The 16,771-nt window shown below is 42.6% G+C and overlaps 1 protein-coding gene across 1 annotated transcript; it reads left to right on the top strand.

The window, feature by feature from the left end:
- The first annotated feature begins 3,171 nt into the window (after positions 1-3,171).
- LOC106584548 (dihydrolipoyl dehydrogenase, mitochondrial) lies at positions 3,172-16,771 on the top strand. The gene is made up of 14 exons (XM_014169966.2): positions 3,172-3,451; positions 5,901-5,976; positions 6,632-6,711; positions 9,121-9,189; positions 9,312-9,381; positions 9,529-9,629; positions 10,243-10,386; positions 10,493-10,594; positions 10,961-11,151; positions 14,110-14,280; positions 15,137-15,326; positions 15,593-15,730; positions 15,822-15,911; positions 16,094-16,771. The coding sequence occupies exons 1-14, from the start codon at positions 3,413-3,415 to the stop codon at positions 16,157-16,159; spliced, it is 1,527 nt and encodes a 508-aa protein (XP_014025441.1). The 5' UTR covers positions 3,172-3,412; the 3' UTR covers positions 16,160-16,771.

The following is a 16,771-nucleotide window of genomic DNA, read 5'->3' as shown; positions in this document are numbered from 1 at the left end:
TGTACGAGATTTGACGTCAGAAGAGTTACAGGGTGTGTTGAGTGGTGGTGTTCTGTCCTTCCAGGCCGTTGGCCTGAGGTAGGACTAGATAGGTTTAAATAGTGGAATAGGTTGGTAGGTTTTTAATGAGTGTAGGGTTAGATGGATGGGTATTTGTTTATTTTTTCCATGCAAAGTGTAAGGGATTTATAACCCAGTCTAGTTGGTGGCAGTAATGTAACATTTATTGGATGCCAACCACCGTTAAACCTCATCGAAGAAGACACCATTGCATTTGACTTCAGGGTCTTCGTAGAACAGCTCTGCATTCACAACCAGTGTTGGGGAGTAGTGAACTACATGTAGTTCAACTAGTAATTCAACTACATTTTGCAGTAGCTTGGTGGTAGTTGAACTAGATTCAAATATTGGTAGTGTTTTCAGTAGTTAATTACTTTCTTGCAATGTAGCGGTGTAGCTAACTACTGGAACTACACACTACTGTTTTACCATGTAGCGGTGTAGCTAACTACTGGAACTACACACTACTGTTTTATCATGTAGCGGTGTAGCTAACTACTGGAACTACACACTACTGTTTTATCATGTAGCGGTGTAGCTAACTACTGGAACTACACACTACTGTTTTACCATGTAGTGGTGTAACTAACTACTGGAACTACACACTACTGTTTTTCCATGAAGCGGTGTAGCTAACTAAACACTACTTCTTTGGCTAAAGTAAAGTTGGTAGGAATTTCCTTTTTCAGCATCAGACCTGCATAATACGCACTTCAAACAGTTGTGTTTAATAGGCTACATTACTAATTTTGTTAACGTCTGACTCTGTTTTTGCAATTTGTACTGTATTCTATGATATTTCAGATTTACATATGATAATTGTTCACAAAGTAGTTGAGGTAGTGAACTAGTTTTTCAAAGTAACTTTAGCTACTTTAAGTTTAGCTACTTTATGCGTAGCTTAACTTCTTTCAGTGTGAAGTAATTGGTAGCTTGATAAACAACATTTTCAGAGTAGCTTCCCCGAACACTGTTCGCACATTCTACCACCAAAGCCAGGCTTACAGGAACACTGGCCACAGCCGTGGACAAATCACAAGCATATTAGAAATGTGACAGTAATAGGTTAACACACAGTTACATTGAGAACCTTCATGATTGATTGCAAAACAATGACATTTCAAGGCCTTTTGTCTAAAATACTATCTAGGATAGACAATATTCTATGCGAGGTAGCTAATATGCCTATTGCATTAACACTCTGATGTGCAAGTTACATTCATGTTTAAGACCAGTGGTGGAAAAAGTACCCAATTGTCATACCTGAGTAAAAGTATAGATACCTTAATAGAAAGTTACTCAAGTAAAAGTGAAAGTCGCCCAGTAAAATACTACTGGAATAAAAGTATTTGCTTCTAAATATACTTAAGTACCAAAAGTAAAAGTATAAATAATTTCAAATTCCTTATATCAAGCAAAGCAGATGGCACAATTGTATTGATCTTAAAATGTATGGATAGCCAGGGGTACACTCCAACACTCAGACATAATTTACAAACAATGCATTTGTGTTAAGTGAGTCTGCCAGATCAGAGGCAGTATAGATGACCAGTGTTCTCTTGATAAGTGAGTGAATTGGACCATTTTTCTGTCCTGTCCTGCTAAGCAACTCAACATGTAACGAGTACTTTTGGGTGTCAGGGAAAATGTAGAGTAAAAAGTACATTATTTTCATTAGTAATGTAGTTAAGTAAAAGTTGTCTAAAATGTCAAAAGTAAAGTACAGATACCGCCCAAAACTACTTAAGTAGTACTTTACAGCTGTTTAAGACACAAATCGGTAACTGTCCAAACACTTAAAAGACACACCCTATCCCCTCAGCCCTCAAATTAAGTGGACACTTCTGATGACGTATCATGACGTCTGACGAGTATACACTTGCAGAGCAAGGGAGGAAGGAATGATTATTAAATGGACCGCACTTGCCTGGAAATTCAATACTCATTCATCCCGAGATGATTGTTTTCAGCTACCGGTAGCTTGTGGGTGCTTTATATGCACTCCAGTCAATTATGATTGCATGTCTACTTATATTGACTATATAATTATTAATATACGCCTACTGTATGATAGCTAACAAATGAATTAGCCTGCCTAGTTGGAACATCTGAAGAAGGAAAATGTTTTATTTCTACAATTTCCAAAAGCTCACCAAACAAAAACATTTACTTTTATGAGACGTGTTTGTGCCATCATGTGCATTAGTAGCACAATTTCTAACCTGTTTACATTCGTTTTTACTTACACTTGTATGTTGACTTTTCCATTGATGTTGTCTTTAAGTTTTGGCGGACTTTTCTTAGCGGATATACAATCGTCGCATTTTTTTTTTCACCTTTATTTAACCAGGTAGGCTAGTTGAGAACAAGTTCTCATTCACAACTGCGACCTTTCCAAAGCAGTGCGACACAAACAACAACACAGAGTTACACATGGAATAAACAAACATACAGTCAATAATACAGTAGAAAAAAAGTCTATATACAGTATGTGCAAATGAGGTAGGATAAGGGAGATAAGGCAATAAATAGGCCATAGTTGCGAAATAATTACAATATAGCAATTAAACACTGGAGTGATAGATGTGTGCAAGTAGAGATACTGGGGTGCAAAGGAGCAAAATAAATAACAGTATGGAGATGAGGTAGTTGGATGGGCTATTTACGGATAGGCTATGTACAGGTGAAGTGATGGTAAAGCTGCTCTGACAGCTGGTGCTTAAAGTTAGTGAGGGAGATATGAGTCTCCAGCTTCAGTGATTTTTACAGTTCGTTCCAGTCATTGGCAGCAGAGAACTGGAAGGAAAGGCCGCCAAAGGAGGAATTGGCTTTTGGGGTGACCCAGTGAATTACGGGAGTTTCAGGCCCCGTAGTGAACATAATTGGAGACTCGCAAACTCGACTAAAACGATGGCTGAGGGGCTCACGTTGCAAACTTCTCTTGCTTGGCTAGTCATTTGCACCGGCCCCCAAGATGGTGACGGGGATTCCCCCAAGGGCATAAGGTGAGGGTAAGTGAACGAGGGTGTGTCTTTTATTTGTTTTAACAGCAGCCTGGCTAATTTATTTTTTCTTCTGTGATATAATGGCGGCCGCTAACCAACGTTACAGCTGCATCCCGCCACCTACTGTGCTGGAGTGTGTAGTCAATCACAGTTTACAACATTTCTAAATCCTCCTACCTAACTCGGTACTATTTTAGTTTTTAAGGGTGAAATATTTCTATAACGCTTGTTTGGACGACCGGCAGTTTTTGCGTTTCCTGGATTGTTACTGCGCAAGCGCAATTTCGTGAGTCCTTGGATGATCCGCCTGCTGTAGGTTACGCAGCCTGTAAAGGGACACCGACAAAATGCAGAGCTGGAATCAAGTATATCGCACTCTGGCAACGGTAAGGAAAAAATAATGACATGCCAATTAGTAGTTCAAGTTGTCCGAAATAAATATAACTAAAAGCGACAACTTGTAGAGTTACTTTGGTAGTTTTTCAACGTGATTTATGGAGTCCAGGCCTTGCTAGCTAAACCCCTCCATTACTTCATTAGCTAGCTAGCCAGCCTATCTTTAGGAGTACTAGAACTCTAAATTGGCTAGCAGTGTTAGCTAGTTCGCTCTTTCTAGCCCGCCCAAACGAGCCTTGGTGTGTTGCTTATTAGGTTTAAATTGCTTTCATAATCTAATGTCATTACGAAATCATACATTTCCAATCAAGCTAACGTTACTGTAACGTTAACTAGTTAGCTACCTAAGTACCATTAACCAACAAGCATCCCATCGTGAATGTCAAGTTGACATAATGCCCGACTGGCTGTCAAGCTCGCGGGCTTGTTTGTCTGTGGATGTAAAGAACACCATCTTGCCCTCTGCTTTGACTGCATCCAATGGTACATCAGTGACTCAAACTGCGCATTCAACCTGATTTGTAAAGTTATTTGATTCATTATATAGCTATTCAAATTAGATTTGAGCACTGTTGTTGGCAAACGAACGCAGTACATTCAGCTACTGTTGAAGTCGGAAGTTTGCACGCACCTTAGCCAAATACATTTAACCTCCGTTTTTCACAATCCTGACATTTTAAGCCTAGTAAAAATTCCCTGTCTTATGTCAGTTAGGATCACCACTTTTTAAGAATGTGAAATGTCAGAATAATAGTAGTGATTTATTTCAGCTTGTATTTCTTTCATCACATTCCCAGTGGGTCAGAAGTTTACATACACTCAATTAGTACTTGGGTCAAACGTTTCTGAATTTTGGCCCATTGCTCCTGACACAGCTGATGTAACTGAGTCAGGTTTGAAGGCCTCCTTGCTCGCACATGCTTCTTCAGTTCTGCCCACAAATGTTCTATAGGGTTGAGGTCAGGGCTTTGTAATGGCCACTCCAATACCTTGACTTTGTTGTCCTTAAGCCATTTTGCCACAACTTTGGAAGTATGCTTGGGGTCATTGTCCATTTGGAAGACCCATTTGTGACCAAGCTTTAACTTCCTGACTGATGTCTTTTGATGTTGCTTCAATATATCCCCATCATTTTCCTGCCTCATGATGCCATCTATTTTGTGAAGTGCACCAGTCTGTCCTGTAGCAAAGTACCCCCACAACATGATGTTGCCAGCCCTGTGCTTCACGGTTGGGATGGTGTTCTTCGGCTTGCACGCGTCCCCCTTTTTCCTCCAAACATAACGATGGTCATTATGACCAAACAGTTCTATTTTGTTTCATCAGACCAGATGATATTTCTCCAAAAAGTACAATCTTTGTCCCCATGTGCAGCTGCAAAAAAAGCCAGACTACGGTTATGGTGGTTTTGGAGCAGTGGCTTCTTCCATGCTGAGTGGCCTTTCAGGTTATGTTGAGATAGGACTCGTTTTACTGTGGATAAAGATACTTTTGTACCTGTTTCCTCCAGCATCTTCACAAGGTCCTTTGCTGTTCTAGGATTGATTTGAACTTTTTGCACCAAAGTACGTTCATCTCTAGGAGACAGAACGCATCTCCTTCCTAAGCGGAATGACAGCTGCGTGGTCCCATGGTGCTTATACTTGTGTACTATTGTTTGTACAGATGAACGTGGTACTTTCAGACGTTTGGAAATTGCTAACAAGGATGAACCAGACTTGTGGAGGTCTACAATTTTTTTTTTCTGAGGTCTTGACTGATTTCTTTTGATTTTCCCATGATGTCAAGCGAAGAGGCACTGAGTTTGAAAGTAGGCCTTGAAATACATCCACAGGTACACCTCCAATTGACTCAAATTATGTCAAATTATGTCAATTAGCCTATCAGAAGATTCTAAAGCCATGACACAATTTTCTGGAATTTTCCAAGCTGTTTAAGGCACTGTCAACTTAGTGAATGTAAACTTCTGACCCACTGGAATTGTGATGCAGTGAAATAATCTGTAAACAATTTTTGGAAAAATTACTTGTCATGCACAAAGTAGATGTCCTAACCAACTTGCCAAAACTATAGTTTAACAAGAAATGTGTGGAGTGGTTGAAAAGTGAGTTTTAATGACTCCAACCTAAGTGTATGTAAACTTCAACTGTATATATTTGAGCATTTGATCAATACTTGATTCTCACTACAGTAGCTTGTTTTCATCTTCAACAGAAAGCAAGTGTTAAAGTTAAGATTTTATTACCCATTTTCTTTACAGGAATTTCTCATTCTAGAGCAGAGTTAGAAAAAAATTAAAATGTTATACTGACAACACGACATGGATGACAACGGCAGGTCACACAGGAGAGCTATATATACCTACAGCACATGCTGACATTATAGTAAAATCTTTCTGATTGCTGATTGTGCCAATTCATCCTCTCCTATCACATACAGCGTAGCCACCAACTACCGAATAGGCTCCAGGGTGCAACTGTTCTCTCTGTCAGAACATACTCTGACAAAGCACAAAGTAAGTCATCATTTATCACTCCAATGTCTTGCCTGGAAACCTGATGTTGAATTGCATTGAATTTTACATCTGGCAGAAATGAGCATTTGAATCAGGAAAGTTTCCTCTCTCAACTTCTACAAGTTAGACTGTTGAATATAATTATATTTTAACGTACTTCACTGGTTGTCCATGTGGTTAGTCCTTTTGGCGGTAGGAATGTGAGACAATATATCCACAGGAAAGTATAATTACAACAATGTTTGAAAGCGCAGGTAGTACTTTCTGATTTCTATCACCTGAAGCACTACCTGCGCTTTCAAATGTTGATGTAATTATACTTTCCTGTAGATATATTGTCTCACATTCCTACCGCCAAAAGGACTATCCACATGGACAACCGGTAAAGTACGTTAAAATATAATTTTATTCAACATTCAGGCTTGTAGAGGTCGGGAGAGAACTTCACTGACTCAAACGCTCATTTCGCCCTGACCTAAAATTCTATGCAATTCACTGTCGGGTTTCCAGGCAATCCAATGTCCAACTAGATAATTAGCTGCACTGCACTTATCAAACTGTATGCAAACATATTCACAATGTGAATGCAATACCAGTATGTGCCTCTTTTTAACCTGTTGCCCCTCTGATAAACATGTTATTTGCTCTCCTACAGTTGATGCTGATGTCACAGTGGTGGGCTCTGGTCCTGGTGGATATGTTGCCGCAATCAAAGCAGCCCAACTTGGTTTCAAGGTAAAGCTATTTCTATCAGCATGTTAAATGTGCAACCAGAGGAAAAAGAACTCTGGACCACCTATACTCCACACATAAAGATGCATACAAAGCTTTCCCTCGTCCTCCTTTTGACAAATCTGACCATAATTCTATCCTCCTGATTCCTGCTTACAAGCAAAAGTTAAAGCAGGAAGCACCAGTGATGAGATCAATAAAGAAGTGGTCAGATGAAGCAGATGCTAAGCTACTGGACTGTTTTGCTAGCATAGACTGGTATATGTTCCAGCATTCCTCCGATGGCATTGAAGGAGTACACCACATTAGTCATTGTCTTCATCAATAAGTTCATCGACGATGTCGTCCCCACAGTGACCGTACGTACATACCCCAACCAGAAGCCATGGATTACAGGCAACATCCGAACTGAGCTAAAGGCTAGAGCTGCCTCTTTCAAGGAGCTGGACTCTATCACGGAAGCTTATAAGAAATCCCTCTATTCCCTCCGACGAACCATCAATCAGGCAAATCGTCAATACAGGACTAAGATTGTATCATACTACGCCGGCTCTTACGCTCGTCGTCTGTGGCAGGGCTTGCAAACCATTAGACTAGAAAGGGAAGCACAGCCGAAAGATGCCCAGTGGTACGAACATACCAGACGAGCTAAACTACTTCTGTGCTCGCTTCGAGGCAAATAACACTGAAACATGCATGAGAGCACCAGCTGTTCCGGATTACGGGGATCACGCTCTCCGCAGCCGACGTGAGTAAGACCTTTAAACAGGTCAACATTCACAAGAACGCAGGGCCAGATGGATTACCAGGACGTGTACTAAGATCATGCGCTGGCCAACTAGCAAGTGTCTTCACTGACATTTTCAACCTCTACCTGTGAGTCTGTAATACCAACATCTTTTAAGCAGTCTACCATAGTGCCTGTGCCCAAGAACACTAAGGTAATCTGCCTAAATGACTAGCGAACCGTAGCACTCACGTCTGTAGCCATGAAGTGCTTTGAAAGGCTGGTCATGGCTCACATCAACACCATCATCCCAGAAACCCTAGACCCACTCCAATTTGCATACCGCCCCAACAGATCCACAGATGATGCAGCCTCTATTGGACTCCACACTGCCCTTTCCCACCTGGACAAAAGGAACACCTATGTGAGAATGCTATTCATTGACTACAGCTCAGCGTTCAACACCATAGTGCCTTCAAAGCTCATCAATAAGCTTAGGACCCTGGGACTAAATACCTCCCTCTGCAACTGGATCCTGGACTTCCTGACGGGCCACCCCCAGGTGGTAAGGGTAGGTAACAACACATCCGCCATGCTGATCCTCAACACAGGGGCCTCTCGGGTGCGTGCTCAGTCCCCTCCTGTACTCCCTGTTCACTCATGATTGCACGGCCAGGCACGACTTCAACACCATCATTACATTTGCCAATGACACAACAGTGGTAGGCCTGATCAACAACGAGACAGCCTATAGGGAGGAGGTCAGAAACCTGCACGTGTGGTGCCACAACAAACTCTCCCTCAACATGATCAAGCACACCAAGACCGTCGTGAAGAGGGCACTACAAAGCCTATTCCCCTTCAGAAGACTGAAAAGATTTTGGCATTGGTCCTCAGATCCTCAGAAGGTTCTACAGCTGCACCATCGAGAGCATCCTGACTGGTTGCATCACTGCCTGGTATGGCAACTGCTCGGCTTCCAACCGCAAGGCACTACAAAGGGTAGTGCGAACGGCCCAGTACATCACTGGGGCCAAGCTTTCTCCCATCCAGGACCTCTATACCAGGCGGTGTCAGAGGAAGGCCTTAAAAATTGTCAAAGACACCAGCCACCCTAGTCATAGACTGTTCTCTCTGCTACCACACAGCAAGCGGTGCTGGAGCGCCAAGTCTAGTTCCAAGAGGCTTCTAAACAGCTCTAAGACTCCTGAACATCTAGTCAAAAGACTACCCAGACTATTTGCATTGCCCCCCCCCTTTACACCACTGCTACTCTCTGTTGTCATCTATGCATAGTCACTTTAATAACTCTACTTACATGTACATACTACCTCAAATAACCGGTGCCCCGTACATTGACTCTGTATCGGTACCTCCCTGTGTATAGCCTTGCTATTGTTATTTTACTGCTGCTCTTTAATTACTTGTTACTTTTATCTTATTCTTATCCATATTTTTTTTTAAACTGCATTGTTGGCTAGGGGCTCGTAAGTAAGCATTTCAGTAAGGTCTACACCTGTTGTATTCGGCGTATGTGACAAATACAATTTGGTTTTAACTAGGCTAACCATTCATTCTGATCACTATGGAGTGAACGAAGCGCAAGGAGTAAATTTAGGCTCATGCCTATTTAATAGTGATGCCCATCTTGTGAGAATTGTTAAACTACGTTTTCTACTTTCCAGACTGTGTGTGTGGAAAAGAATCCCACCCTAGGCGGGACCTGTTTGAATGTCGGCTGTATCCCTTCAAAGGTAAACATTGTCAATCAGGAGTTTATATAGCTTTCACTGGGTGTTAATGTGCAACACTGCACAACTTCATCTGTGAGTTGAGGATGAATGTAGAACGTCTGTTTTCTCCTGTCACGTTCTAGGCCCTGCTGAACAACTCCTACCTGTACCACCAGGCCAATGGCAAGGATTTTGAAAGCAGGGGCATTGAAAGTAAGCGTTAACATCGGCTAGACTCAAGCAGTGGTCACCACCAGCCCTGGGCCTAGAGAACTGAACGGTGTGCAGGCTTTTGTTGAGTTTTTAGGGATGCCAGTTATGAACTTTACTTGACCCTATGTCTCTCTCTGTCTGTGCCAGTCTCGGGGATCACATTGAACCTGGAGAAGATGATGTCACAGAAGAGCGGGGCAGTCAAAGCACTGACAGGAGGCATTGCACATTTATTCAAACAGAACAAGGTGAGGCCTTACCTACAGTCAGTCCCTCCCTACTTACATTGTTAATGATAGACCTAGTTCACAAATTAGACAAATTTAGCTCACTTTTTGGATAATTGTCAACTAATATAGGGATCCTGCCAGTCAGCATCAGATTAGTTAGTCAGTATGGTATTAGTATGGGTCAGACAGTGTTGCATTAGCTCATGCAAAACAATGGGAGTGGTAGAACCTGTTAGCGTGCTCCAAATAGCATGCTGAAATCAACTCCATTTCAAGTTCAACCCACGTTCTATCCTTTTATAACCACCAAAACCCCTGACAGCAAGAGTATGACTAAGCTCCTTCAGCTTTGCGTCAAGAGATTTCGCCTCAGCGGGATAAGCTTGAAACAGAGGACAGTCAAAACTGCTATCTTCTTTGAATGGACACTACCTTCTATGGGTATTACATTGTCAATGGACTTGTCCTTTGTCTTAAACCCACTTGTAATTTGAATCCATCAGTTTGATACCAAAGCAGGCTGTTTTGATGCTTCCCTCTGTATTTTTTGTGTTACAGGGTCAGTAGTGAACTTGACCCCGTCTTTAATTGATGATGTAACTGATGATGTAATGTGGCGGTTTCTCCTCAGGTGACGCACGTGAACGGCAATGGGAAGATCACGGGCAAGAACCAGGTGACGGCCACGGCCGAGGACGGCAGCATGCAGGTCATCAACAGCAAGAACATCCTCATTGCCACTGGCTCCGAGGTCACGCCCTTTCCGGGGATCGAGGTTCGTTACTGTACTCTTTAGTAGTAGTTTGTAGCAGGCGACCAGATGTTAGGACACGGCTTTGCCAAGGACAACTAACTCTCCTAACCCCCTGTGCTGCTGTCAGGTTGATGAGGACACGGTGGTGTCCTCCACGGGAGCACTGGACCTGAAGAAGGTGCCTGAGCATCTCATAGTCATCGGAGCCGGAGTCATCGGGGTGGAGCTGGTGAGGGACCACACACACACACACACACACACACACACACACACACAGGATTACAGCATGGTCTGTAAAGAGTAAGTGTCCATACAATAATTGCTTTATTTGTCCATTTGCACTGATGTACTTAAGTGTTTTGCTGTCTCAGTACCCAACACTGACACTCATCACAGGCTGCGGCAGAGCAACGCCCCTGGAGCACTTAGAGGTAGTGTCTTACTCAAGGGCACAACGGCGGTAGGTAGTATACAGGGATATTGAAGCCAGTAACCCTCCAGCTGCCAGATCACTCTGTGCAGATTTCCCCACAGGCATCTCTTAGGGAATATCCAGGGTCCAGTCTAACATCCTGTTTGGCCTCCTGTTCACCAGGGGTCAGTGTGGCAGCGTCTGGGCTCCAAGGTGACAGCGGTGGAGTTCCTGGGCCATGTGGGCGGCTTGGGCATCGACATGGAGATCTCCAAGAACTTCCAACGCATCCTTCAGAAGCAAGGCATAAAGTTCAAGCTGGGCACCAAAGTCATGGGCGCCACCAAGAGGCCCGACGGCCAGATCGACGTGGCGTGAGTTCCATCCCCCAGTGGAGTGTGTGTGTGTGTGTGTGTGTGTGTGTGTGTGTGTGTGTGTGTGTGTTGGATTTGAATGAACTAAGTCACTGAAATGAATGTGCTTGCAAGTTTCTGGTTAAACATTAGGTCATACTAAAGGGCCGACCCCATTTAGTCGACAGTTCCATTGTTTGGTCAATAGGCTGTTGGCTGACCAAGATTATTCTTTTTTTGTTGAGCAGTGGCAAATATATTTTAAACAATTATGGCACACAAGACACCTGTCTGAGTGGACTAATCCATTATGGAGGCCGCAGGGATGGCACAACAGTATCACCAGTAGTAGATTTACCATAATTTCTTATCTACAATGCTTGTTGGTTACAGTAAATTTTGTTAATGCATTCAATATATTATTAATAAAGCCTTACCATTGTCATTGTAAGACTGAACATGTTGTTTGCAGAGCTCATAACCTAGGCTAAAAGTTTTTGTTTATTTAATTCCATTTACGAGTTGTCAATTTATTCATTGACAGGAGCGCACCAAACAAAAGACAATCTTGAGTAAGGACACGCAGTGATTACTCATATAGAAGTAGGACTAGTCTACCTGGCCTGCGCACAAATGTAGTCCTATAAATGTGCCCATTTGGGGATCTGATACTATTTCTGACTGTCTCAACATCACTGTGGAGCTTCTCAAAGAAAGTTTTTCTTCGCCTCAAACAGCAAGTAAACAGTCTTTTTACATCCATTGAGAATGACAATAGTTCCTCAATGAAGCCTATTTGAATAATCTTTCTAGCTTGCTCTCCCTTTTCGATTACCACTCAGCCTGAAGAGGGAAACAAATGACAAATGTTGTGCTCTGATCTGTTGGAAACGTCATAAAATAGGCCTATCTGATTACTTCTTATCCCTTGCACAAAATAGCCTACAGCTGTGTCTGTCAATGTGATTTGTAGGATATTTTTATCAGAATATTTTCTGGCTGCAATGTTTTTATGTTGGCTTTGTAGGCTATTGTTACATATTGGCAATAGAAGGTACTTAAACATTTGTTTCATTTAGAATTTTGATTAACCACATGACATTGATTTTGAGATATGAAGACTTTATAAATGAAATTGTTCCACGAAAATGTGCATATGAATATCATAACTGGCATGCAGATCATTAGAAATGGTAGGATAACTTGGCATTCTAAATGGAAAAGGTTGCCAACCACTGGTGTAGCCTATTACCGGCAACTTCAGGCGCTTAGCAGCGGAATCTGCAAAGGCAGGCAGGTTGGGAACAGGTTTTTTTTCTTCTGGTTAGGTTGTTGAGCTCTGGCTTTAGTAATTTGTGTCTTCATTTTTAATCGCAGTGCTTAAAGCATCAGACAAGCTCAGTAGCCTACATATAGTTGATTGTATTCAAACATAGTGTGTGTGTATATATACATACACACAGTTGACGTTTACATACACCTTAGCCAAATACATTTAAACTCCCTGTCTTAGGTCAGTTAGGATCACCACTTTATTTTAAGAATGTAAAATGTCAGAATAATAGTGATTTTATTTCTTAAATCACATTCCCAGTGGGTCAGAAGTTTACATACACTCAATTAGTATTTGGTAGCATTGCCTTTCAATTGTTTAACTTAGGTCAAATGTTTCGAGAAGCCTTCCACAATAAGTTGGGTGAATTTTGGCCCATTCCACCTGACAGAGCTGGTGTAACTGAGTCGGGTTTGTAGGCCTTGCTCTCACATGCTTTTTCAGTTCTGCCCACAAATTGTCTATAGGATTGAGGTCAGGGCTTTGTGATGGCCACTCAAATACCTTGACTTTGTTGTCCTTAAGCCATTTTGCCACAACTTTGGAAGTAAGCTTGGGGTCATTGTCCATTTGGAAGACCATTTGCAACCAAGCTTTAACTTCCTGACTGATGTCTTGAGATGTTGCTTCAATACAGTGAGTGGGGGGAAAGTATTTGATCCCCTGCTGATTTTGTACGTTTGCCCACTGACAAAGAAATGATCAGTCTATAATTTTAATGGTAGGTTTATTTGAACAGTGAGAGACAGAATAACAAGAAAAAAATCCAGAAAAACACATGTCAAAAATGTTATAAAATGATTTGCATTTTAATTTTTGTTGTTATTCTATCTCTCACTGTTCAAATAAACCTACCATTGAAATTATAGACTGATCCTTTCTTTGTCAGTGGGCAAACGTACAAATTCAGCAGGGGATCAAATACTTTTTTCCCCCCACTGTACATTCATCTCTAGGAGACAGAAGGCGTCTCCTTCAGGAGCGATATGACGGCTGCGTAGTCCCATGGTGTTTATACTTGCGTACTATTGTTTGTACAGATGAACGTGGTACCTTCAGGCATTTGGAAATTGTTCCCAAGGATGAACCAGACTTGTGGAGGTCAACAACAAAAAAATATCTGCGGTCTTGTCTGATTTCTTTTGATTTTCCCATGATGTCAAGCAAAGAGGCACTGAGTTTGAAGGTAGGCCTTGAAATACATCCACAGGTACACCTCCAATTGACGTCAATTAGCCTATCAGAAGCCTCTAATTTTCCAAGCTGTTTAAAGGCGCAGTCAACTTAGTATATGTAACTTTCTGACCCACTGGAATTGTGATACAGTGAAATAATCTGTCTGTAAAAAATTGTTGGAAAAATGACTTGTGTCATGCACAAAGTAGATGTCCTAACCGACTTGCCAAAACTATAGTTTAACAAGAAATTTGTGGGGTGGTTGAAATACACTTAGGTTGGAGTCATTAAAAATTGTAGGTAAACTTCCAACTTCAGGTGTGTGTGTGTGTGTGTGTGTGTGTGTATAACATTTCAACCAATTGATTGGTTGAAAGAACAAACGACTCCTGTCAACCAAGATAATTTTTTTCAGGGACATCCCTAATGACCAAGCACTAACCAAACCTAACCGTGTGTGTTGTCTCCAGTGTGGAGGCGGCAGCCGGCGGGAAGAACGAGACTCTGACGTGTGACGTGCTGCTGGTGTGCATCGGCAGACGGCCCTTCACCAGGAACCTGGGCCTGGATACCGTGGGCCTGGAGCTGGACAACAGGGGACGCATACCAGTCAACAACCGCTTCCAGACCAAAGTACCCAGGTAGACCTAAATTAGCACTACACACCTCAGTAATATACAGCATCCTCCAAGATGGAGGGGTGTGGTGGGAGTTTGTCTATGTAATATACACTGAGTGTACAAAACATTAGGATCACTTTCCTAATATTGAGTTGCACCCCATTTTGCCCTCAGAACAGCTTTCAATTAGTCGGGGCATAGGCTCTACAAGGTGTCAACCGTTCCACAGTGATGCTGCCCCATGTTGACTCCAATACTTCCCACAGTTGTGTCAAGTTAGGGCTCCCGAGTGGCGCAGTGGTCTAAGGCACTGCATCTCAGTGCAGTCCCTGGTTCGAATCCAGGCTGCATCACATCCGGCTGTGATTGAGAGTCCTATAGGGCGGCGTGCACAATTGGCCCGGTGTCAGCCGTCATTGTAAATAAGAATGGGTTCTTAACTGACTTGCCTAGTTAGAGGTTTAAAAAAAAAAAGTCTGGATACACACTGGAAACTGTTGCATGTGAAAAACCCAGCAGCGTTGCAGTTCTTGACATAAACCAGTGCGCCTGGCACCTACTACCATACCCCAGTCAAAGGCACTTAAATATTTTGGCTTGCCCATTCACCCTCTGAATGGCACACAATCCATGTCTCAAGGCTTAAAAATTCTTCTTTAACTTGTCTCCTCCCCTTCATCTACACTGATTTGAAGTGGATCAAGTGACATCAATAAGGGATCATAGCTTTCACCTGGTCAGTCTGTCACGGAAAGAGACATTCCTAATGTTTTGTACACTGTTCAATGCCTGCTTTTTCAATATACACCTACTACTCCAACCGCCTCTCACCAAGATCTCTTTCAAAAAGGACTAAACGTTCTCTTTCCTTTCTAAGTATCTATGCCATTGGTGACGTGATCGCCGGGCCCATGCTGGCACACAAGGCGGAGGACGAGGGCATCATCTGCGTGGAAGGCATGGCCGGGGGCGCCGTGCACATCGACTACAACTGTGTCCCCTCTGTAGTCTACACACACCCCGAGGTGGCATGGGTGGGGAAGACGGAGGAGCAGCTCAAAGAGGAGGTGATGCACACAACACCAACCCCACCACATAAACACTAATAATTTTGACCAAATTAAGTAGTGGACATGGCTTTTTATATATAATGATAAATTACTTCTTTGGATTTCAGCTGCTAAAATGTTGCTACATTGAAATCCCTGCAGGTGTAAGAGTTAGCCACAGGGTGGCGATATACCTTCCCCAAATTTGTTGACCTCCTAAAGGAGACAAAGTATTGCACATGTCGTATCAACACTGAAACGTGACAGTAAACTCTATTTCCCAGGGCATCCCATACAAGGTGGGTAAGTTCCCGTTTGCCGCCAACAGCCGAGCCAAAACCAACGCAGACACCGATGGCCTGGTGAAGATCCTCGGCCACAAGGAGACCGACCGGATATTGGGCGCTCACATCCTGGGCTCTGTGAGTCACGCCACATCAGGCTCCTTAGCAGAGAGAATTTGGGCTATAACGTATAGAGTTGTACGCTAACTATGGTGACCCTTGTGTTTAGGGGGCAGGAGAGATAATCAACGAGGCGGCGCTCGCCATGGAGTACGGCGCGTCCTGCGAGGACGTTGCCAGAGTTTGCCACGCACATCCCGTGAGTTACACACTGTCATATCGTAGCAGTTCAACCATGTCATTCAAATGCACACGCATCCACATTTTGTGGAACCATACCACCCAACTGTCAGAAGATAACAGTCAATCTAACCTTTTCTCCCACCTACCCCCTCTCTTCACCCATCTACCCCTCTCTTCTCCCATCTACCCCTCTTCCAGACTGTGTCCGAGGCCTTCAGAGAAGCTAACCTTGCAGCCTCCTTCGGGAAAGCTATCAACTTTTAACTGTCTTTGCCCGCACAGCTATGTACATAACCGTTTTGTCCACAACGTCCCCAACCCAGAATTGTCTGTCTACAATCAACGCACACATAATGTACCGTGACACCCTCAGGGGGATACTCTATATACATAAAGACAAATTGTGTACTACATTTTAATATGGTATATAAATGTTCTCAATAAAGGGGATTTGGGTGGTTAAAAACAGACGGGAGAATAGTCTTGACTTTCTACTTGGAATGGTTCGCTGCTATATAAATGACTCACAGGATATCTAGCATTTTCCCAACACCACTTTCTTAGTGCAGTGCTCAGATGTATATTATTCATAGTTTCAGAGAATGGTCATGGGTTGGCTGGACTACTGCTGTATTTACCAATAAGAGATAAGCCTTGACTCAAGTTTTTCTTTTCTTTTTTTTTTAAAGACTGAAGCATAACGAAACAGCTTTTCAAAAGAAGGCAGTTGGAAAGGCCCAAGCAGCAACTGGCTTGTATGAATTGCAATACTTGAATTTAAATATGGCTGTGCAGTGTCATTATGTGTGTGTGTACAATTTTGCTCAATTCTGACCTCTGCAAAAAAAATAAATGCAGTAATGATTCAGAACTCTA

Source organism: Salmo salar, chromosome ssa23, assembly GCF_905237065.1.
Source record: "Salmo salar chromosome ssa23, Ssal_v3.1, whole genome shotgun sequence".
Classification (NCBI taxonomy): Eukaryota; Metazoa; Chordata; class Actinopteri; order Salmoniformes; family Salmonidae; genus Salmo; species Salmo salar.
The sequence above is the reverse complement of the archived record's forward strand: the minus strand, read 5'-3'. Positions and strand labels throughout refer to the sequence as shown.